Genomic DNA, 24,807 nt, shown 5'->3' on the forward strand with positions numbered 1-24,807 from the left:
GGTAATATCTCCACTAAGCAACATCTTTGGCTGCTATTGGACATTGTGCCACCACACACATTACCTTACATAAATTTCTCTTCTTTTTCATGACCCCTCCTACTCCTTGTTCTTGTCTCCTCCCTTTCCTCTTCTTCACCTTGTATCTTACACTAATAAGACCAATAAGAAAAAGTAAGCAGTACTAGAGGGATCCAGGAAGTTGCCTTTCCTTTGACAAGATCATACAGCCCCAAAAAGCAAAAGAGAAAATAACAAATTAAACTCTAAAATACTATACTTACTGCTTACATGTCAAGATTTCTAAAAGGTAAAGACTAGGAAATTAACAACAAATGACTGATTGATAAGTATCAAATTATGTTACCTTGAGAAAGCTGCATCAAGTGAATATGTAAACTGCCAGGGATAACAGGTTCAGGAAGTTCTTGAAGAAAAAATCTAAGAAGGCTAATAGCTGAGGGAACATCTGCTTCCTTAACCAAATCCACCTCTTCTCCGCTGTCGTATCTCTGCCGAAGCCACTCCACGGTCTCAGCATTTCCATTGACTTGAAAAAGTCCTTGTTGCTCCAGACCTCCTACATTAGTTCAAGGCAATCATTCAATAAGCTGCAAAGTCAACTGCTTGACCATATATATTCATTCTCCTATTAACTTAAAATACTCATACTTTTGGAAAGCCTTTCCTGGCTCCCATGACTTGACTAAAAACCTTCAAATTATACATCTAGAAACATACTATCTTTGTTCTAAGGGATATTCCATTTTATCCCACCCCTTATATCCATTAAAAATATTCCTATCACCCCCACTAAAACTTGTTCTAGGCTGGGCAACTGTCATTTCTAAGTATATGAATTTAAGTAAAAATCACACTAAAATATTAAAAAGAATTTCTAGTTTTTCCTGTTTTGGACATTTCATACAAAAAAAAAAAAATTAAAAATCCAAGGTCAAAAAGGGGTAAGTTGTGTTTATTAAAACAAAAGCTAGCCCTCAAAGTAAGGAAATGTATACCATGTTCCTCAATATAGTCCACAACGTGGCGGACTATGAATGGAACCTCATTGTCTGGATGTCCTCCCTGCTGCAGCTCATCAAGTGGAATTCCAAATATTTTGTTAGCAAGAACGGAGTTGCAGTTACTCAAGGAAGGGGAGGAGCTCTTCCTCATATCTTTTTTGCAGCCAGAAATCAAAGCTGTCTTTTCTGCCAAATGAAAGACAAAAAAAAAAAAGACTATAATGATTAACAGGTGGCAATATGACTAGATACATTAAAGAAAAATGCTTTACACCTGAATGTGTTCTCATCTATTTAAATATGTTCCAGTTAGCAGGCCCATAGTGTGTTCTACAGATGAAGTTCAGTACAATTATCTAAACATATTCCCTATTACGAAGAGTTAGTGCTGAATGTTCCCTTTAGTGCTTGCATACTTATCAAACAATAGCAAAGTTAATCATCAAAGATACAGCAAGAAGCACTAATGTCCCAAAGACAAATTAAGGACCATCAAAGATATAGCAAGAAGCACTAATGTCCCAAAGACAAATTAAGGACCAAATCTGGCTCCAAGAAAACCTTTACTAAACAAGCTTATTAATGACACAGGTAAATCCAAACCCATTCTGGACTGTGCCATATAAAGCTCATCTAACCCCTCAATTTATAAGTCCAAACGGGAGAGAATCCTTTTTAGAAAGTGATGATCTAATAACCACTTTTTATAAATGATGGGCTAATAAGAACAAGATTAATGAGTTCTTATTTCTACATGATAGAGCAGCTGTAATATATATATATATATTTTTTTGAGATGGAGTGGAGTCTCGCTCTATTGCCCAGGCTGGAGTACAGTGGCCTGATCTCGACTCACTGCAAGCTCCACCTCCTGGGTTCATGCCATTCTCCCGCCTCAGCCTCCAGAGTAACTGGGACTACAGGCGTCTGCCACCACACCTGGCTAATTTTTTTGTATTTGTAGTAGACACAGGGTTTCACCGTGTTAGCCAGGATGGTCTCCATCTCCTGATCTCGTGATCTGCCCGTCTCGGCCTCCCAAAGTGCTGGGATTACAGGCGCCCAGCCTGTAATACATTTTTGTAAAAAAGAAATTTTTCATTTCTCAACATCAACTTTCAATAAGAGATGTCCTCTTATCAACACTGTTATTTCATTTTTTGACACCGAGTTTCACTCTTTTTGCCCAGGTTGGAATGCAATGGTGCAATCTCAGCTCACTGCAACCTCCACCTCCTGGGTTCAGGCAATTCTCCTGCCTCAGCCTCCCATGTAGCTGGGATTACAGGTGTACGCCACCACGCCCGGCTAATTTTGCATTTTTAGTAGAGACCAGTTTCACCATGTTGGCCAGGCTGGTCTTGAACTCCTGACCTTAGGTGATCTGCCCACCTCAGCCTCCCAAAGCACTGGGATTATAGGCACACATCGTTGCGCCTGGACTTAATAGTGTTATTTCATAATTATCCATAATAAAAAGTTTCAGAACCATCTAGTTCAGAAGAAACAGTTATTTGTCCTAATTTTGTAGGAATTGTGATCAGTAAAGAAGTGGGAGAAAACAATGTCTCAGATGGCCATTTCCAGTATCTGACACATAAGAGAACAAGTAATCCCAAGAAAAATTTATTTTCTAAAATAAACACATTACACATTTATTACTTTATGTAGGAAAAGAGTATTTGTAAAAGAAAGAAAAACTCCAAGGTTGATAATGAACAACATGACACCAGCTGGTCTTTTTTCCATCACCCCAGAAAAACAATTTCTTTCACACTGCAAGAGAAAGATAGCAAATCACAAAGATCAGTCTACTAAAATTCATAAGTTTACAAAAATAAGGTCCACTGGATCAAGTGTATACCCACTGGATCAAGAATGTCACAACATGACTAGGAAACAATGCAGCCAACTTAAAAGAAAAGAAAAAATTAACTTAAGAGAGCAAAATACCATACATTTACATAGTCTCAAACAAGCAACATTCATTCTTCGACGTATCTGGTGCCAGCTAAGAACTATAAAACCTCACGTTAAATCAAATAGCAGCCACAGGGGCAAGTTTCAAAACCTCTATGGATTTATAGAGCAGGAGATAGTTATCATTTTGAAAACTTACCTTTCAGGACTTAAATACCTAAGTTTAAAAAATGGCTTCTGCACCAGCTACCCTCACTGAGCAAGCATTCTTTTGTCATTTATGGCTGTTTGAGATTATGGCAGAAGATCAGCCTGTAGTTCCTCATTGAAGAAATGCAGAACTCGATCAGTACTTCAGCAGTTAATCTACAAGATAAAAACAATTACTTCAATTTCCCACAACATCTTTAACTGTCAGAAGAGACTATTAATAGAAGCAGCAGTAAAGTCCTCTTAAGACATTACCTATATTGAAAGTTATTCTTCTGTCTGAAAAATGTATTTGTAACCTAAAGGCAATACCTTGCAAAGGTTACAGATGATGATGGAAAACTGGAGAAGAATCTTTCTGCTGAAGATAAGTAAATAAACGAATTGCAAAGGAGGATATGTGACAGGACACATCTTCAAGGACTACACCATTCAAATAATCCATTTTCCTCAATTATGTGCAGACACCCTACCCCATCCCATTCCTTACTCATTTCCTCACATACTGAGAACTAAACATGGAAGTATTTTCAAAAGATCAAAGAATCAAAGATATGATTTAAGCTTGCTATTATACTTAAGTACTTTCTTCCTTTTTTGTATACAATATAGTGGTTGTCTGAGTTCCCTAATTTAGAGAAGCAATAGCATATGTTGGAAAAGAGCAAAAAGAACAGACCCAGAAAGGTTTAGATTCAAATACTAACTCCATCATTTTGTAGATACATGATGGTGAACAACTTCCATGTCTCTGAGCCTAGGTTTCTTTATATAAAATAAGAAACTACCTGTACAGGCCAGGTGCATTGGCTCATGGCTATAATCCCAGCACTTTGAAAGGCCAAGGTGGGAAGATCACTTGAGCCCAGGAGTTTGAGACCAGCCTGGGCAATACAGTGAGACCCCATCTCTACAAAAAAAATTTAGATATTAGCCAGGTATAGTATTGCCTGTAGTCCCAGCTACTTGGAAGGTTGAGGTGGGAGGATCACTTCTGCCAGGAGGTGGAGGCTGCAATGGCCTATGTTTGCACCACTGCACTCCAGCCTGGGCAACAAAGTGAGACCCTGTTTCAAAAAAAAAAAAAAGAATAATACCTGTACAGCTGTTAAGTTTAACTGAGATAACAAGAGAACTAGTCTCCTCTCTCTGCTTTGCATAATGCTAAAAGACCAGCAATTAGACTAGGGAGAGAGAGGGGAACTTGTTTGGTAAAGTGTTTAATTCTTAATCTCATCATCCTCTGTGAATTCTAATGGTATTATTATCCTCTGTGAATTCTAGTCATCTATTAACAAATCTTTTAATAAGCTCAGTAAACTACACTGCAGGACTCTGACCAAGAAACTTCAGGTAAGCAGAAGAGTAATATCAATCAGTGTGGTTTTCAAAGAAGTGTTATTAGTAACATACACTTCCAGGAGGAACATTAAAAACTGAAGGTAAGGAAAACCATATTCCCACAACAAATCTTTTAGTGGATAATTACTTGCAAAACATCCTGAAATGCTTGCTAAAACATGTAGTTAATCTACCTATCTATCCATTTGAAAACAACTTCAAAGTTAACTTCAGAGATAAGGTATTTAACAGACTTACATTAAAAGTCAAGCTGATACCCTCATGACATAAAGGGGGATGAAAACTCACTACAAAAGTCTGTCAGGGAGCAAGTTCTATACATCACTAAAATGGCTACTCAGTGTTTAGAATGCCTTGTTAATGAAACCAAGAACCTATTTTCTTTTTTCTTTTCTTTTTTTTTTTTTTTTTTTTTGAGACAGGGTCTCACTCTGTCACCCAGGCTGGAGTGCAGTGGTGCAATTATGGCTCACTGCAGCCTCAAACTCCTGGACCCAAGCAATCTCCTGCCTCAATCTCCCAAATTGCTGGGCCTACAGGCACACACCACCACGCCCAGCTGTATTTTTAGTAGAGAGGAAGTCTTCTGTTTCCCATGCTGGTCTCAAACTCCTGGCCTCAAGGAATCTCTCCCTTGGCCGGGCACGGTGGCTCAAGCCTGTAATCCCAGCACTTTGGGAGGCCGAGACGGGCGGATCACGAGGTCAGGAGATCGAGACCATCCTGGCTAACATGGTGAAACCCCGTCTCTACTAAAAAAATACAAAAAAACTAGCCGGGCGCGGTGGCGGGCGCCTGTAGTCCCAGCTACTTGGGAGGCTGAGGCAGGAGAATGGCGTGAACCCGGGAGGCGGAGCTTGCAGTGAGCAGAGATCCGGCCACTGCACTCCAGCCTGGGCGGCAGAGCGAGACTCCGTCTCAAAAAAAGAAAAAAAAAAGGAATCTCTCCCACCTTGCTGGGATTACAGGCACAAGCCACTGCTCCCAGTCAGGAGCCTGTTATCTCATCTCATGTCCTCTACTACCCCCAACCTCTAACTGGACAACCTGAAAGCACATTTTCCTAAGTTGAGGCTAGGTAGGAATCTATGAATTCATCAGTAAAAATTTACCCTCAACAGTAGGAAAACAATCGAAGGCATCAATCTTTCTGACAACTAGCTTCTCTCTCTCCTGAGGATGATGATGGATATAGCAGCAACAAACATTAAATGAGCAGTTATTATATGCCAGGCAGTTTCATGAACTTTACATGTATTAAGGTATTCTTTAACCCTTAGACATTGCAGAGGCTCACCAATTTACTCACAGTCCACCCAAATAATAAGGGTCAGAGGCAGTATATGAAACCAGAGAATGTGATTCTCAAAGTTCTTGAGTTCTTAATCACTATACTATCTTTCCACGTAAATTATCACAATTTATAGTATGATAGAATGTCATAATCTGGTGCTCAAACTGGCCACAGTCTTTTTTCTTTTTTTTGAGACAGGCTGGAGTGCAGTGGCGTGATCACAGCTCACTGCAGCCTCAACCTCCCGGGCCTACGTGATCCTCCTACCTCAGCCTCGAGTAGCTAGGACTACAGGCATGGGCCACCACACCCAGCTAAGTTTTATAATTTTTGTAAAAATGAGGTTTCACCACATTGCCCAGGCTGGTCTTGAACTCCTGGGCTCAGGCAATCTACCCACCTCAGCCTCCCAAGGTCCCGGGATTACAGGCATGATCCACCATGCCTGGCCTTATAGTCTTACATACATTTTAGGTCATCACTTATTTCTAGCTTGCGAACAGGTACTTCCAGAGGGCAGGCCTATGGTCTAAGCCCCAGCAGCTAATCTTTCACTTGGGACTTGTATCTAGAGCACACTGCTAAGAACTCTCAGACTGGAGAGTGGCCCAAGGTAACATTTCTGCAAACTGCAAAGTAGTTGACATTATTTAGTCCTGTTTCCTACCCCCTTTCAGAGCTTAAATCATGTAAACACTCCCTTCACATCTGTGGTGGGTTGAATAGTGTTTCCTGCAAACCTCATGTCCACCCAGAACCTCATAATGTGACTTTATCTGGAAATAAGGTCTTTGCAGGTATAATTAGTTAAGGATCTCAAGAGGAAATCATCCTAGATTTAGGGCAGGCCCTAAATCCAATGACTCGTGTCCTTATAAGAAGAGGACAAGATACACAGAGACACACAGAGAGAAAGAAGAGCATGTGAAGACAGGGAGAAACTGGAGTTATGCTGCCAGAAGCCAAGAAATGCCAGGAATCACCAGAAGCTGGAAGAGGCAAAGAAAGATTCTCCCCTAGAATCTGCCCTGTGGACACTTCGTTTTGGGCTTCTATCCTCCTGAACTGTGAGAGAAAACTTCCTATTATTTTAGAGCCACCTAGTTTGTAGTAATTTGTCATGAAAGTCCTAGAAAATGAATGCAACACCTAAACTACAATATTACATTCTAAAAAAGAAAAAGGAAAACAGCAGCAGGCACCATACGAAAATATCCCAAAGAACTCTAATAAAATGTCCTAGCAGATAGAATCAATAAAATGCAAAGAAAGCAGTTCAATAAAAGGACTGACACAAGAGAATACAATGTGTGGACTTTAAAAATAACCAAGTATTTCCAAAAGCATACTGTTATAAATCCAAACAGCAAAATTATACACACACACACACACACACACACACACACACATATACACACACACACACACAGAGAGAGAGAGACAAAGGAGAGAGAGAGGGTTTTTTTCTTTTTTTTGAGACTGAGTCTGGCTCTGTCGCCCAGGCTGGAGTGCAGTGGCCGGATCTCAGCTCACTGCAAGCTCCGCCTCCCGGGTTTACGCCATTCTCCTGCCTCAGCCTCCCAAGTAGCTGGGACCACAGGCACTCGCCACTTCGCCCAGCTAGTTTTTTGTATTTTTTTAGTAGAGATGGGGTTTCACCGTGTTAGCCAGGATGGTCTCGATCTCCTGACCTCGTGATCCGCCCGTCTCGGCCTCCCAAAGTGCTGGGATTACAGGCTTGAGCCACCGCGCCCGGCCGGTTTTTTGTTTCTTTTGAGATAGAGTCTTACTCTGTCACCCAGGATGGAGTGCAGCGACACGATCTCAGCTCACTGCAACCTTTGTCTCCTAGGCTCAAGCAATTCTCATGCCTCAGCCTCCTGAGTAGCAGAGATTATAGGCACGTGACACCATGCACAGCTAATTTTTTTGTATTTTTTGGTAGAGATGGGGTTTCACCATGTTGGCCAGGCTGGTATCGAATTCCTGACCTCAGGTGATCTGCACACCTCGGCATTACAGGCATGAGCCACCACTCCCAGCCCCAAACAGCAAAATTATTTTAAATACAAGTGACAGTTGCCTAGCATGGTGTTGTTGACGAGGAATAGGAAATGACATTGAATTTTACATCATATACCTCACCATGAGATAACGGTGATTACAAAGCTCTATATATATATACATATATATACATATACATACATATATATTTTCTTTGAGTCGAGGTCTCACCCTGTTGCCCAGGCTGGAGTACAGTGGCCCAATCATGGCTCACTGCAGCCTCAAACTCCTGGGCTCAAGCAAACCTCCCATCTCAGCCTCCTAAATCACTGGGATTACAGGTATGAGCCACTACTCCTGGCCCAGAAACCATGCAATTAAACACCAATTATCAACAAAGTTGGGTAACATTCAAGAAAGTGTACCTTCATACACCAGCTATCAACCTAAGTTCCACAGGGACTCAAGGTACTTTTGCATTCCATTCAATTTCATTTACATATGCAAATATACGCATACATAATACCAGCAAACATACCCTTTTTTCACCCCATGGGCTGAAAAATTTAGTATTGTTGAAATATCCATACAAACCAAAGTGGTCTACAGAGTCAATGCACTCCCCATCAAAATTCCAACAACATTCTTCAAAGAAACAGAAAAAACAACCTTAAATTTTGTACAAAAACATAAAAACCCTGATTAACACAAACAATCCTGAAGAAAATGAACAGAGCTGGAGGCATCACACTAGCCAACTTCCAAATATACTACAGAGCTATATTAACCAAAACAGCATCTACAATCAACTGATTTTTGACAAATGAAACATACCTTTCTTAACAGCACAGAATCTTTACACTTTAAATATCTACTAAAATCAGCAGTAGGGGCCTTTAAAAAGGGGTAGAGCACCAATATCAATATTATAGATAATAACAGCAGACAGTATTTGCCTGTTTCCCCTTTCACTATGATTATAAGTTTCCTGGGGCCTACCCAACCATGCAGAACTGTGAAACAATTAAACCTCTTTTCTTTATTCTGGCAGTTCTTTATAGCAGTGGGAGAATGGACTAACATAATCAGGAAAATACCAAATCAATTAAATCTGTTATTAAGTTCATAGTCACTTTGCCATTAAGTAATTTATCAGATACAAAGTATAACTAACACAGAATTCAGGACTAGAAAGTTTTTAAATTAAAGAGGGCTCTATTGCTCAAAAGGGTGGGAATTTCACTGCCTTAAAAAATAAAACCAAAAAAAGAGTATAACCTATTTCTTGCAATAATGTGGGAAATATTAATATACCTATTCCTAAGAATCTGTTCATCTATGTGCACTTTAACATATTACTTGAAGGAACAATCCTCCATGGTGATTCCACAAAAGCACAAGGAAAATGGAATCAAGCATATTTTGTAGGACTACAGTTGTCAAATTGTGGTACTAGATATAGCACATATATTTCACAGGTTACAATCACTATACCGAACACATTTCACCCATAGATGGCTCATTATTCCTCTCTTATTCAAAGTATTCAGATAAAAAGTGGTTACTCCTGGAGATAATCTATTGGTAAACAGCTTGGCTAATTTTGAGAAACTCTCAAAAGGGTTTCTTGGACACAGTCAATTATCTTATAACCTCCAATCATGATGTCAAGCTATTCAAATCAGAACAAAAGTAACAAAGTCCCATAAACGGATAAAAATCACTTGTGACTAAATCCTCTCATCTATCTTTCTAACTGATCTCCTTATTCTAAAATCTAATCGACATTCCCCCTGCACAAATAAATCATCTACACTAGAGTTTTTTAGAAAGGGTCCATCATTGTGCTGATCCTTGAGGAAGAGCTAATTTAGCAGATACTCACTTTGACTTAATAGAAAATCATGCAGATTAGTGGGCCAGTGACTTTGGAGTGCATTTGGGAAAGGGAACCTGTCGGCAGCCATCTTGCTCTAGCTCATTACAAGCTTCTTTTTTTTGGGGGGTGGGGGGCAGGGACAGAGTCTTACTCTGTCACCAAGCTGAAGTGGAGTGCAGTAGTGCAATCTCAGCTCACTGCAACCTCCACCTCCCGGGTTCAAGTGATTCTCCTGCCTCAGCCTCCAGAGTAGCTGGGACTACAGGTGCCCGCCACCCACGCCTGGCTAATTTCTGTAATTTTAGTAGAGACGGGGTTTCACCATGTTGGCCAGGATGGTCTCCATCTTTTGACTTCGTGATCCGGCTGCCTCGGCCTCCCAAAGTGCTGGGATTACAGGCATGAGCCACTGCGCCCGGCCCACAAGCTAATTCTTTACTCAGGAGACAAGCATTTAAAGTGTCACCTTTCCTCATACCTTCCTAAGTAGGATTAAACATTCCTCTATCACTCTTCTCTGTTTTTTAAATGCTGATGTGTGAACCATATACAACTCTAGAAATGACTACTGGCAGCTATTTCAAGAGGTAATCCTTGGGGAAGTTTCTTCAACTGTCTAAACACAGATACCTCATGGTCTCCCTGGCACTCCAAAGTCACTAGTCCACTAATTTGCATGATTTTCTATTAAGTCAAAGTGACTATTCGCTAAATCAGCGCCTCCCCAAAGTATCAGCACAATGATGGACCCTTTCTAAAAAACACTATAACTTAGATGATATGAAATATCTAAAAAAGGTCCGGCGCAGTGGCTCACACCTGTAACCTCAGCACTTTGGGAGGCCAAGGCAGGTTGATCATTTGAGGTCAGAAGTTCGAGACCAGCCTGGTGAAACCCGTCTCTATTAAAAACACAAAAAAATTAACCGGGTGTGGTGGTACACACCTGTAGTCCCAGCTACTCAGGAGGCTGAGGGAAGAAAATCCCTTGAATCCAGAATGTGGAGGCTTCAGTGAGCCCAGATTGCATCACTGCACTCCAGGCTGGGTGACAGAGCAAGACTCCATCTCAAATAAATAAAATACATGTATTAGATAATGCATGTTCTAGTCAGTTGTGTGTGCATATAATCTCAGTTTTGACAAATTTTGATTCTTCAAGACTCCTCCACTCTAGTAACCTTTCACCTTTTCTCCACAGAAAACATACACAGGCAAGGCCTACCAGACTGATAGGAGTAAGAAGACTAGCTTATCATTTTTCATAGCTCGTTAATACAAAACTACAATACACTTCATTTTTTTCAGGTAAGGGGTATTATGAGTAATTCTACAATTTGGTCTAGCCAAATAGGTCTCCTGAGATTAAAACTTTTTTTTTGCACAGACTTGTATAAAAACTGGAAAAAATAAATAAATAAATAAGGGAAGCTGGTACATGAACAAAAAAGCAGTGGTTAAACTTTGTTTCTATATCTTCCCCACTAGATTGTGAACTTTAACCATAAAATATGCAAAAAACGGCCAAGTGCTGTGGCTCACACCTATAATCCCAACACTTTGGGAGGCTGAGGTGGGCAGATCGCCAAAGGGCAGGAGTTCAAGACCAGCCTGGCCAACATGGTGAAACCCCATTTCTACTAAAAATACAAAATTAGGCCGGGCGCAGTGACTTACGCCTATAATCCCAGCACTTTGAGAGGCCAATGTAGGCGGATCACCTGAGGTCAGGAATTCAAGACCAGCCTGGTCAACATGGTGAAACCCCATCTTTACAAAAAATACAAAAATTAGCCAGGCATGGGCCAGGTGCGGAGGCTCACGCCTGTAATCCCAGCACTTTGGGAGGCCGAGGCATAAAAGACTTGCAATATTTCCTTCTCTAGTAGAAATCTAGTAAATGTCATTATCTTGTCAGTGTACCACATTTTCCTCAACCTAGGTCTTTTATACTTGCTAGTTCACTGACCTGAAACACTCTCCCAAGCTTCCTCCTTCCCATAATCAGCTCAAGTCCCAGCCCTGGAGAGGCTTTCTTCAACCCACTCAATTTAATGGTCTCACCTATTAATTTATCTAGGCTGTAGCATTCCTTGGCTCCAAAATATTCATCACAAGTTTTTTGTTTTGTTTTTTGAGACAGGGTCTCACTCTGTCTCCCAGGCTGGAATATAATGGCACGACCATAGCTCACTGCAGCCTCAAACTCCTGGGCTCAAGCAATCCTCCTGCCTCAGCCCCCTGAGTAGCTGGGACTACAGGAGCATGCCACCATGTCTGGCCTTTTTTTTTTTTGTAAAGAGAGAGTGTCCCTATGTTGCCCAGGCTGGCCTCAAACTCCTAAGCTCAAGTGATCCTCCACCCTTGGCCTCCCAAAGTGCTGGGATTATAGGTGTGAGCCACTGTGAGCCTTGCCTACCACAAGTTTTATTACATATTCATTTCGTGTTTGTTTAATGGCTGTTTCTACCAACAGAGTATAAGCTCACTACAAGTCCACCAGTGGGCTTTTTTTTAAAAAATAGGTTTATTAATGTATAATTTACACACTAAAATTCACCAGATTCAAGTGTTCAATGACTTTTACTAAATTTACTGTTATGCAACCATTAGCCACATGACTACTTGGGTTTTGCTCCTCAATGTATTTCTGGCACTTAGGAGCTAAATAAATATCTGATTAATAATCTGATAATAAGTTATTCTCTTTGTTTGTTGTTGTTTTTTTCTGGCAGGATCTCACTCCATCGCCCAGGCAGGAGTGCAGTGGCACAATCTCGGCTTCGCCGCAGCCCCGGCTTCACCACAATCTCGATTTCCCAGGGTCAAGATCCTCCCACCTCAGCCTCCCAAGTAGCTGGGACTACAAGCGTGCACCACCATGCCTGGCTAATTTTTGTGGTTTTTATAGAGACAGAGTTTCACCATGTGGCCCAGGCTGGTCTGGAACTCAGTCTTGAACTTAAGCGATCCACCTGTATCAGCCTCCCTAAGTGTTGGGATTACAGGTGTGAGCCACTACGCCCAGCTGACAATTCTTGTAAATTCAATACTACTATCTATTTAGTGTAATGTGTGAAATGAGTTGGTACATTAAAATAGCCTTTATTAGGCGAGGCACGGTGGCTCACGCCTGTAATCCCAGCACTTCGGGAGGCTGAGGCGGGCAGATCACGAGGTCAGGAGATTGAGACCATCCTGGCTAACACGGTGAAACCCGTCTCTACTAAAAATACAAAAAATTAGCCAGGCGTGGTGGTGGTGGGCACCTGTAGTCCCAGCTACTGGGGAGGCTGAGGCAGGAGAATGGTGTGAACCCAGGAGGCGGAGCTTGCAGTGAGCTGAGATCGCACCACTGCACTCCAGCCTGGGCAACAGAGCAAGACTCCGTCCCACAAAATAAAGAAAACAAGCAAACAGACAAACAAACAAAAAAAAACCAGCCTTTATTACATTACATTCCAAATACCCTTTATTATTTCCATTTTGAATCAAAGTTGGCTACTCACATATTAACCTACTGCCTCTCTTATAGAAACCTCTAACCTTTCTACGGCTTGGCGAACACCGACTGTGGTCAGGTTCATATACACATACCATACTTCCCTTTTCTTAATCAAGTAACCCCCTCCTCCACTCCTAGCCATGTTACAAAACACTTTATAAACAAAGGAAAGTTCTTTCATAAGAATATATTCATTAGCCTGCTATGGTGGCTCTTGTCTGTAATCCCAACACCTTGAGAGGCTAAAGTAGGAGGATCATTTGAGCCCAGGAGACTCCATCTCTATTTAAAAACAAACAAACAAACAAAAAAACCAGGTACATTGGGCTCATGCCTGTAATCCCAGCATTCTGAGAAGCTGAGGTGGGCGAATCATCTGAGGTCAGGGGTTCAAAACCAACCTGGCCAACATTGCGAAACCCTGTCTCTACTAAAAATACAAAAATCAGCTGGGCGTGATGATGGGTGCCGGTAATCCCAGCTACTTGGGAGGCTGAGGCAGGAGAATCACTTGAATTCGGGAGGCGGAGGTTGCAGTGAGCCAAGATCACATGCCATTGCATTCCAGCTTGAGCGACAGAGCAAGACTCTGTCTCAAAAAAAAAAAAAAAGGAATGACTTCATTGATGAAAATATAGTCTTCACTTAATGTATGCACCTTCGTAACACTGATGTGATGGAAATAAGTTCTTGGTACAATATATTTCTAGTCAAGACCTAAATATAGATCTATTAACACTAAGTAACTGAAAACGATTTTCAGATATAAAAGCAGCCTCTTCACTGTGTCAAATTTAGTTTAGCCTAAAGCTGCTTCCGTATTTTAAATTCGGCCCAAAAGTTTCTCATACCTAGTAAACTGTAACCTAACTGGATGTGTAAAGAGACTGTAACCTACTCTTACACCAATCACAGAGTTTTAGTCAAAGGTGGGCAACTGCCAAATCATGTTCAGATAAGGCAAATGCTGAGCTGTAACCAATCCAGTTTGTTTCTGTACCTCACTTCTATTTTCTGTATGTCACTTTCCTTTTTCTGTTCATAATTATTATCCAACCACATGGCAAACCTGAAGTCCCTCTGAACATATTCTAGGTTGGGAAGGGTGCCCAATTTGTGTATCATTCTTTGCTCAATTAAACTCTGTTAAATTTAAGAAGGCTTTTTTAAATTTTTTTCTTTTTTTTAGAGACAACGTCTTACTACATTGCCCAGGCTAGCCTCAAACTCCTGGGTTCATCCTCTCACCTCGGCCTCTCAAGTACAAGGGTCTACAGGTGTGCACCACCACACCTGGTTAGGTAAATTTTTCTTTTAACAACTGGATGGATAACCTGTAAAACAGAAATGTTCTACTTCTAATACTCTGAAAATCGAGTATTCATTTTCAGAAATGCTAGGTCTTTTAACTCATTTAGAAAATAAATTCAAAAACAATAGCTACACCTACAACTCAACAACAACAAAAAAACTCAATTCAAAAATGGGCAATGGGTCTGAATAGACATTTCTCTAAAGAAGACAAACAAAAGGTCAATAAGCAGAAGTCTGTCACTAGCCTTCAGAAAAATGCAAATCAAAACCACAATAAAATCCAAAAAGGTTATTGTCAAACAAACCAACCAGCAAACAATAACAACTGTTGGCAAGGATGTGGAGAAAATGGAACCCTTGTGCACTGCTAGTGGTAACATAAAATGGTACAGGTGCTGTGGAGTAAGGCAGTTCCTCAAAAAATTGAATGTACCCGGCGCAGTGGCTCACGCCTGTAATCCCAGCACTTTGGGAGGCTGAGGTGGACGGATCACCTGAGTTCGAGACCAGCCTGACCAATATGGAGAAACCCCGTATCTACTAAAAATACAAAATTAGCCGGGCGTGGTGATACATGCCTGTAATCCAGCTACTCAGGAGGCTGAGGCAGCAGAATCGCTTGAACCGGGGAGGCGAAGGTTGCGGTGAGCTGAGATAGTGCCATTGCACTCCAGCCTGGGCAAAAGGAACGAAACTCCATCCCCCCCCCACAAAAAAAAAAAAATTGAACGTAAGGCTGGGCAAGGTGGCTCACGCCTGTAATCCCAACACTTTGGGAGGCAGAAGCAGGGAGATTATCTGAGGTCAGGAGTTTGAGACCAGCCTGGGCAACACGGCAAAACTCCGTCTCTACAAAAAATACAAAAATCAGTCGGGCGCAGTGGCAAGCACCTGTAGTCCCAGCTACTCGGGAGGCTAAGTCAGAAGAATCGTTTGAACCTGGAGGGCAGAGGTTGCAGTGAGCTGGGATTGCACCACTGCACTCCAGCCTGGGTGACAGTGATACTCTGTCTCAAAACAAACAAACAAACAAACAAAAAAACAGTAATTTATACTATTATAGTCCCCAAGTTTAAAATTTGTATACGATGATGGAGGAGCTATGCAGCGATGGATTGAGGTTATTAATAAATGATTATAAAAGCAGTTATTTTATTGGTGGGGAAACATTGACAAGTCAACAGATTCATTTCAGCCATTTTCTGTCCTAAAACAATGACATTCTAATAAAAAACACACTAACATTTACACCACCCAATGAATTATGCCACTGCAATACGCCCTTCTACATTTTCCAAGAACATAAGCTGTGTCACACAGGTGTCTAAATTAGTAATAATATTAAATTGGAGAAACTATTACTCCAACTTTAAAAGCAGCACGGATTAAAAAAGTAAGAAGGGGGCAAGGCACGTTGACTCGCCTGTAATCCCAGAACTCTGGGAGGCTGAGGCAGGCGGATCACTTGAGGTCAGAAGTTCGAGACCAGCCTGGCCAACATAGTGAAACCTCGTCTCTACCAAAAACGCAAAAATTAGCCGGGCGTGGTAGCGGGCGCCTGTAGTCCCAGCTACTCAGGAGGCTGAGGCAGGAGAATCGCTTGAACCCGGGAGGAGGAGGTTGCAGTGAACGGAGATCGCTCCACTGCACTTCAGCCTGTGCGACAGAGCGAAACTCTGTCTCAAGGAGAAAAAAAAAAAAAGGGGCTCCCAGTGGATATACAAATTATTATCAGTTCATTCAATTCCATCAACAAGCACTTAGTAAATGCACAGTACCTGTGAGAAAACCAGGCCAACAAGCATTTCAAGGTTACCAAAAAAGGAGAGTTGAAAATAGCCTCACACTAATCCAGCTCTAAAAAGACAAATAATTCAAAACCACCCTTTAATGTCTGTCTCTCTAAACAGGTGCACCCCAGTTAATATTAATAGTCTGCATTACTATTGGTAATGATTCTGGCTACCATTTTAGATTATAAGATCCTTCAAAGTAAATGCCCAACTTTTTTCATTGATTAGAAGGCGAAACGGGGAACCAAATGAAATAATTCACCATCTTTCTAAAAGTCAGTTTGATTTCAACTGATTACAAACAAAAAGGGCTTAACAGTTTCCCACTGCGCACACGTGCCAACCGATTCCATTTCCTACAACCTCATCTAGGAAACCAGGCGTGCCACGTGAACCCTAATGTTATACAAAGTGTCCCCCTCCAGCCTGGCCTATGCAGAGCGCATTCTAGACAAGGCCCCTAGTGCACCAACAGCCCAATTTTGGCTATATTCTCTGAGCGATTTAAGGAAGTCTGCAACCACTCATCTCACATGACCTTAAAAAGGGGCGCAGTTGAGCCCAGAATAAACCACACTCCTTTTTCTTCTATATCAACTTCACTGCCCAGTATGAAGGAAGTGGGCGGGGAAGAGGCGCAGCGCCAGCGGGCAGGATAGGTCAGCAAAGAAACGTGGGGTGTCGCGCCATCTACTCTGGAGGGGCTGGAGGTGAGGGGCACGCCCGCTCACGGCACTGCAGCCGCTGCAAATCCAAGGCTGCCACACCCCCCGGCACGGCTTCACCTTCCTCTTTTTCCAGCGGAAAGGGGGCCCTCTCCACGGAACGCCCCACCTGCTGTAGTCCTCCACACCCCGAAACGCAACGCCCGGGAGCAGGCGCGGGTGGGAGGCGGTGCTGGGGGGCAACAGGCAGCGAAGGGCCGCGGCGACCTGCAACCCGCGCATGCGCAGATCCGGGTACCCGCCCGTTTACCTACCGTTGGAACCGCGATGCCCCGTTCCCTGGCCGCGGCCGCTTCTCCAGGACCCGCGGGGACCGCAAGAGGGCGAGAACTGAGGCCCCAAGTGGCTCCGCGGCCGGGAAGCCTCTTCCTGGGGCGGCCGCTGACGGGAGGTTAAAGCTACGGCTGTGGCGCGGGGCCAGCCCGGTAAGCGACCCCCGGATATCCCCGGCGGTGGTGGCGGCGGAGACGCGGAAGAGGAGGCCGGAGTGGCGACAGAGGCGACGGCTGCGGTGCAGAGCCTCCCTAACGGCGAGCGGGAGGAGAGCGGCTGGCGGGCGGAGGCCGGGCCGGACGTGACGTGCGTGGGAGGGGGCGGGGCGGGCCGCTGGCGGGGGCGGGGCGGCGAGGGTCCCCACCCCCACAGCATCCCGGGCCGCGGCCCTGGGTCCTGCAGGCTTGAGGACCGCGGTTCCTCTCCCACCATTTGGGCTCCTGAGTTAGGGTGCGAGCAGCCAGGCGCGGGCCCAGGGCGGGTTGTGGGATCCTCGATTTGGGAGATTGGGAAGCAGAGAGGACACTGGGGAGAGGAAGTAGGAAAGATAAAGGGAAAATCCGGAACACAGAGATCGCTTCTGGTCTCTGCAGAGGAAGCCATGCCCCTCCCTGCAGGCGGCCAGAAAAAGCCGGGGCCCCCATATCCAGGTGAGGAGCACAGAGACCTGAACCGAAAACCGCAGGGAGAGGCCTAAGCGGTGACTCCCGTTCCCATTCCCAAAGATGTGAGTTAGGTCCAGTACCACGGGGCTGCACCTGCGTCCTGCCCGCCCCCACCCTACCCCTTCACCTAAAGACCTGACCTAGACTCCAGAGAGAACTGTAAGGCTTCGGTACCTTGACAGTCTGGGACTGTGGAAGTCGACAGGCTGCGGGCTCACTGGGAGCTTCGTATACTAAAATCAGCCAGCTCCGGAGGCAGAGCTGAAAGGAGGCAGAAAGAATGAGCTCTCTGAACTTGAGAGTTGGTACTTACTTGTATAGCTACCCAGACCAACCCTACAACTCCCTTGAGCTCACAAAGGTATGAATATTCAGCCAATCTCTTCTTTGCTATAGTCTGTTAAGGGCTTTGAGATCTTCCATTTGGCCTCCTTGACGGCGGGTAGATCAACACCTGCACAAAAAATAGCAGCCACCACAATTCAGTTGTCCCTTACCTGCCTGAGCTGGAAGTCGGTAACCTGAAAAATGTAAAACAAGAACCCTCATAGAACTTGGGACAAGATTTGAAAAAAATAAAGTCATCCTATGAAATGATATGTAAATGGGCTACAGAGGCCAGAGTGTCTCCCACATTTCATCAGAGAGACTAACCCACCTGTAACCTAAGTGTCACATACCCAGTTGATGCCGTCATAACCGAAGGGTGGGGTCCATAAAGAGTCTAAAACCAGAAGAATCTGAATAAGAATGTTCTATGAGTTTCCCAGGAACTCTATCCAGGAATGAGTCAACTGATTCTAATGACCAGAACCAACACTTACTCTCAGGGCAGTTAAATCTGAATTCAGATTCACTCACTCATTCAACAGATACTTAGTGAATGCTTACTATGTTCTAGTCTCTTAAGATACATCAGTAAATCCCTGCCTTCGTGGAGTTTATATCCTAGTAAACCTAAATTCTGGATCTCCTTTAAGAGCATACAAAGGCCCATACTCTGATTCCAAACTCAGCCAGTAGCCTTTCCATCATTCTGGAAGTCTCTCGAATAAATCTGCATACCCAATAAGAAGCGATTGTCCAAGGCATATGACTAGGACTAGTTATACTAGCTGTACAGTTTTTGTCAATAAATTCATATCATGGTTTACAAATCGGACACTGTTCACTGGGTTGAATTGTTTTATCCAAATTAATTTCTCGGAGCCTGATTAAACTTGAGTGAAGTGAAATAAAAGTTTCCAAATCTGCCAAACAGGATCAACAGAGCCTGATTTCAGAGCAGCCCAGTGAAGGTGCAGCCTGTGCATTTAGCCTTGTATCTCTCTTTAAATATCTTAAATGAAAGCTTTACCTGTGATTCCATGCTTGGAGAAGAGAAGCAATATGATTGCTTCAAAAGCTTTATCGTAAGTGAGTAAAAGTCTTGAGAGTAAATCCAAAGAGAGTTAAAAATTTCCTCAGCCTGCCCTACATATGCAACACAGGCTTTTGTTGACATAACTGACTGTAATAAATACTTTGCTCTGAGTATGAAACCTAAGATGTAAGCTCCCAGAGGGAAGGATTCCCTTGCCTTTTTGTGTGTATGTGTATGTGAGACAAGGTCTTGCTCTGTCACTCAGGCTGGGGTGCAGTGTCTGGATTATGGCTCAATGCAGCCTCAACTTCCTGACCTCCAGCAGCATTCCTACCCTAGTCTCCTGAGTAGCTGGGACTACAGGGACATGCCACCATGCCCAGCTAATTTATTTATTTTTTTTTTAGAGATGGGTTTCCCTATGTTGCCCAGGACTGTCTTGAACTCCTGGCCTCAAGTGGTCCTCCCACCTCAGCCTCCCAAAGTGCTGTGATTACAGGCATGAGCCACCGTCCCTGGCATCCCTTGCATTTTTATACCCTACCCACAAAGTATGGGATCTTAAAAAACAAATGAATTGATCAGTGACCATTTTCCCCCTCAAGAACTCCAGAACATATCCTTGGAAGATATATTCTTTAGATCCCACTTGATAATATAAAAACAGTATGTTCAACATAGGGAGCACATGGGCTATAATTCAAAACAAACTTTTATTTTGTGTCTTTTGCCATGCCTTTCAATTTGTGCAGTGGGAGTAGATCTGTCATGTACCTAATTGAAAACTCAGGCAGGTTCCATGAGTTTTTAGGGGTTCTGCGGTCTCCTTAGGAATAGAGTCCTATTGTCATTGAGTCACGAAGAGTGAAATGTTTTCCTCTTTTTCAGCTGGGAACAGTTGTCTCATTGCTTGCCCCAAAGAGGGGACCATAGTCATCTTTAACCTGCCTAGTCTTTCTCCTCCCAGCTTAACTAACCATAACCAAATCTGGGGAACGCAGGGAGAAAAAGGAGCAGGAAAGTTGTTAACTTTGTATGATGGTTTGACATTCCCTGGGCAAGGTAGATGCTTAAAGCTGACCTTTTTTTCATGGATACCTCAGAGGCCACCACCATCCCCCTTCTCTGATGGTTTCTCCCCCATAATTCTATTGGTCTAAGTGTAAAGCTATTTTGGTAGTTCTTTACTTCTTTCCACACACCTCCAACTACTTGTCTGTTGAAACCTGGGCATCTCTGTAAAGGCCCTGTCAGATAGGACCTGAGATGACTCTCACACTCCTCCATTTGCAAGCGACCCTTTATTGTGGGACAAGGTTGTGCACTCCGTACCCTAGGGGGTGCCGTTCACATCATCCTCACTGTAGTTTTGTATGTTATTTATTTTGATGTTTTTCCAGCAGGTGGCAGTAAAGTATTTTGTCCAAACTAAATTACAACGACTACTTCCCAATAGATGGAAGCAAAGAATCTGGACGAAGGAGAGCTTTTTTCTCAAGGTGCTGCTGTGTTAGCCTAGTGGCAGCTCTGTATGGTTCACACCTGGTCCACAGGAAGCTCTCATGCACCTCTTGCCCGAACAAACTTGAGAGTACAGGCTAATTCCAGTGCATATTCAACATTCCTCCACTCTGCTGCCAAAACAGCCACCAGCCTATGGGAGTCAGACACAGGCCCACAGTGCCCCTCGGACTGCAAGAGGCACAGGTCAAGTGCTCTGAGCAGTTCGATTGAAGGCCCACTGCCTCAACTGGAGGTAAAAGGTAGGCAGGCACCTGTGGTAAGAATCACAGCTCACCAGCAACAGTCTCCAAAGACATTGTCCTCAATAATTCTGATTTGGCCATTTATAACTAAATAACTGTGAGTATTTAATCTACCTGCTTTGTCTAAATCCTCTGAAATTTCTAGAGGGGGTCTATCTCAGAACACTTTAGTTTTTTGGTGGATGGGGGGAAGAAGATGATTTCTTTTGTAATATCTTGTTGCTTCAGTTAAAACAGTGGTTCTCAACTGTGACAATTTTGGGGGACCATGTGTGCAGACATTTTTGGGTTTTTTTAAACATTTTTTTTCCTTCTGAATTCAGGATCTGTTGAATGCAGACATTTTTGATTGTCACCACTGGAGACAATCAGCTATTGGCTGGTGGGTGAAGGTCATGGATGCTGGTAAATATGCTTTATGGCACAGGACAGCCCCTACAGCAAAGAACAGCAATTCTGTTTGTTACAGAGACGAGAAAATACCTCACTAAAAGAATACTTCAAAATTACATCACTTTGTCTTTTTTCCTACAAATTCTTCACCTGTAGATGGAAACGTCACATTTCAATATATCAATAGAGTCAAAAATAGCATTTGTGATAGCTATTTGGCCAGGATGAGAAGTGACTGGTATAGACTAAGCTTTTGTGTTTCTAAGACTCCCTCTGGAGATGAGGCCATGCCAGGAAAATTGCTACTTAAGATAAGATTGTTATTTATTTGCAAGATGACTTTTAAGCCTAGAAAACAAGCATTCTATCCAGCTCATCTGAACAGGGACATTATGCCTCTCAGAAGTAAAGTCGTGAGTCACATCACCGTAGAAGGAATGTATCTTTGCTACAACCTGGACTGCATTCTAGATGCCAGAGAGGACCTCAGCATATCTGCCTCCCCAAGGTCACCAGTGTCACTGGAATGAGACTTGAAGTCGGGAAGTAGCTCTCTGTCTCTGCGGTTACTTTACAGATGGCTAATAATGCCCTCATTATTCACAGAGAATGTAAATGGCTTCTTCCCTCCTTTACATGAGTTTGACTGAATTCAGCTCTTCCAGATGTAGCAGGATGTTGAGCCCATCCCTTGCACCATCAGTAAGGAAACTTTTAATCAGGTGTCCTCCTTACCCTTACTGATCTCCCTGAGCAAGGCTGTTTGAGTACTAGGATAAGGATTAACTTGTGTTCAGTCAAGACTGCCTTGTCTTTCTTAATACAATGTTAATAAGAAACTGGAGCCACCCTAGCCAGAAAAGCCAAAAAGATATATTCTGTCCCTACCAATTATATCATTTAAAAGTAAAATAGATACAACAAACATTCCAAGCTCTGTTACTAGCCTTGTGACTCTAGTCAAGTTACTTAACTTAGTTGTACCTTAGAGTCCCCATCAGTCAAATAGGGAAACTAAGACTTAAATAAATTGGTATGCATAAAAGTGCTTTATTAGCCATATACTATAATTTTTTCAGTTCCCTCTCCTATACTGCATTCAGAGTCTTCGAGAACAATCTGAAAATGTCTTGCTTTCATATCTGGATTTTTATTGCTAGGAATGAGGCCCGGTGTGAAAACCTTTCTTGACAGAAGTTGCCAAATCTTTGTCTATCTATTTGTAAATGAAAACCAAGAACCACTAAGAATTCCCCCAAACTCTCGGTGCTGGTTTTAAGATCTTCTGAGCCTTGTAAGTTACAATAAATACAAGCACACCTCTTCCCCAATTAGAAGCATATTTATACTGCCCATTTGTAGAACAAGACATGACTATAAATACAGATAGGAAGCCATCATTACATGCAGTCTTGTGTGCAGGGAAAAACAAGTGCAAATGGAGATGAGATTGTGACTACTCTTGATCCTCACAGAGCAGTAAAATGCTATCAAATTCAGTCAAACTCAGCTAATTAATTTCCTCCTTGAGGTAGTCTCCTCTACTGGGAATTAAGGAAGGACTAAAAACACATCAAATTTAAATCCTCTGATAAAAGAGAAGCAACTCACCATTAGAGAGATGTATTGCTGGCTCTTCCAAGAAATGGAGTGGAAATCTTTCTGTGCCACTTTGCCCAGGACCATTGTGCCAGTGTGCAAGAATGTGTGTTTTTCATAAACAGAAAAATATCACTAGCTGCAAAGAGAAGAAACTGTTCCAGGGTGTACAAATCCCACGCCAACCTCCAAAATAATGGCAAATACTGTTCTGATCTTAGTAACCCAGAATAACCTTTGTGCCACTTACTTATTCAACACATACTTCTTGGGCAGCTATTATGGGTCAGGCACTGTGCTAGGGTACATGATCACGATCTCTGCCCTGGAAAAGCTTCATCTCATGTATCTCTGGAATAAAATCTTTTGGTGGAATAGAACCAAAGTTAACATAATGTGGATTTCAGCTTCTATATTCACTCATATGGCCACTGGTGCCAGTCACATCCAGTTTGGAGAGCTGGAACAATTGACAGTAAGTCTCATCTTTGCCAAGTCCACATATTTGGCCTGATAACTTAGAATTCAGTGTATGACAATAATGTAAGCCAATACTATCATCAGCTATAAGACTAATTTGTTTTGGCTTCTTTATTAAATTCCTATAATCAGCTAAATATTTTTTCCACAGTCAGAACTTTTATTGTTAAAAATAAATGCATAACAAAGAATAAATATCCCTTTCTCTTCTTCCCTCTGCCTGTGTCCATATAGGGGAAAGAAAAAAGTGCTCAGAGATGCAATGAGATTATGACCTTCACAAAATTATGAACTTTCTGCTGCCTTTTTAACCAGAAATCTAGGCAGGAGGGTCTCACCATTTTTTATACCCTCCCTGTTCCTTAGAGGCTCTAGGCTTTTGAGCCTTCCTATCATTTGACCAGCTAGGTTGCTTCTCAACACCTTTTTTTCCCCCTTTGAGTCAGGGTCTTGCTTTGTCTCCCAGGTTGGGGTCCAGTGGCCCAATTGTAGCTCACTGCAGCCTCAATATCCCAGGTTCAAGCAATCCTCCCACCTCAGCCTCCCAAGTAGCTGGGACTACAAGCATGCACCATCATGCCCAGCTATATATATATATAGTAGAGACGTATTATCACTACGTTGCCCAGGCTGGTCTCTTAACTCCTGGGCTCAAGAGATCCTCCCACCTTGGCCTCCCAAAGTGCTGGGATTACAGGCGTGAGCCACCATGCCCAGCCTTCAGGCACCTTTCATTCAGACCACATTTTCTGTGGCAATGTTTACAGATTGTGGTCTAACTACAGCTGTATGTTTTGCCAAACATTTACACCTAACTGCTCTTTTCCACTAAAGTAGATAACAATTTACAGAAGCATTTAATGTTTTCTGAATCCCCAAGTTCATCAGCAGAGAAGCTCCAAAACATGAAGGTGTACATCCCTATTTTAGGCCTTCATAGAAAGAAACCAACCTGGCTGGGTGCGGTGGTTCAAGCCTGTAATCCCAGCACTTTGGGAGGCCGAGGCAGGTGGATCACGAGGTCAGGAATTCAAGACCAGCCTGACCAACATGGTGAAACCCCATCTCTACTAAAAATACAAAGTTAGCCAGGCATGGTGGCACATGACTGTAATCCCAGCTACTGGGGAGGCTGAGGCAGGAGAATCGTTTGAACCCAGGAGACAGAGGTTGCAGTGAGCCGAGATTGCGCCACTGCACTCCAGCCTAGTGACAGAGCGAGACTTCGTCTAAAAAA

The 24,807-nt window shown here is 42.9% G+C and overlaps 1 protein-coding gene across 4 annotated transcripts in view; it reads right to left on the reverse strand.

Annotated features, from left to right (window-relative positions):
* Positions 1–17,616, reverse strand: part of FAM13B (family with sequence similarity 13, member B) — an 88,697-nt gene extending 71,081 nt beyond the window's left edge. For 2 of the 4 annotated variants that reach the window (XM_011969157.1, XM_011969155.1), the window contains exons 1-4: positions 17,286–17,616; positions 3,145–3,311; positions 1,020–1,211; positions 368–580 (exon numbers count right to left, since the gene is read on the reverse strand). In XM_011969157.1, the coding sequence (XP_011824547.1) occupies positions 368–580; positions 1,020–1,176 (370 nt within the window). In that variant the 5' untranslated portion in view covers positions 1,177–1,211; positions 3,145–3,311; positions 17,286–17,616. Of the gene's footprint in view, positions 1–367; positions 581–1,019; positions 1,212–2,006; positions 2,093–3,144; positions 3,312–17,285 lie in introns of all 4 variants that reach the window. The other 2 variants (XM_011969156.1, XM_011969158.1) reach the window with 2 other exon arrangements.
* Positions 17,617–24,807: the final 7,191 nt, after the last annotated feature.

The sequence above is a fragment of the Mandrillus leucophaeus genome, unplaced genomic scaffold (genome assembly GCF_000951045.1).
Source record: "Mandrillus leucophaeus isolate KB7577 unplaced genomic scaffold, Mleu.le_1.0 Scaffold88, whole genome shotgun sequence".
Classification (NCBI taxonomy): Eukaryota; Metazoa; Chordata; class Mammalia; order Primates; family Cercopithecidae; genus Mandrillus; species Mandrillus leucophaeus.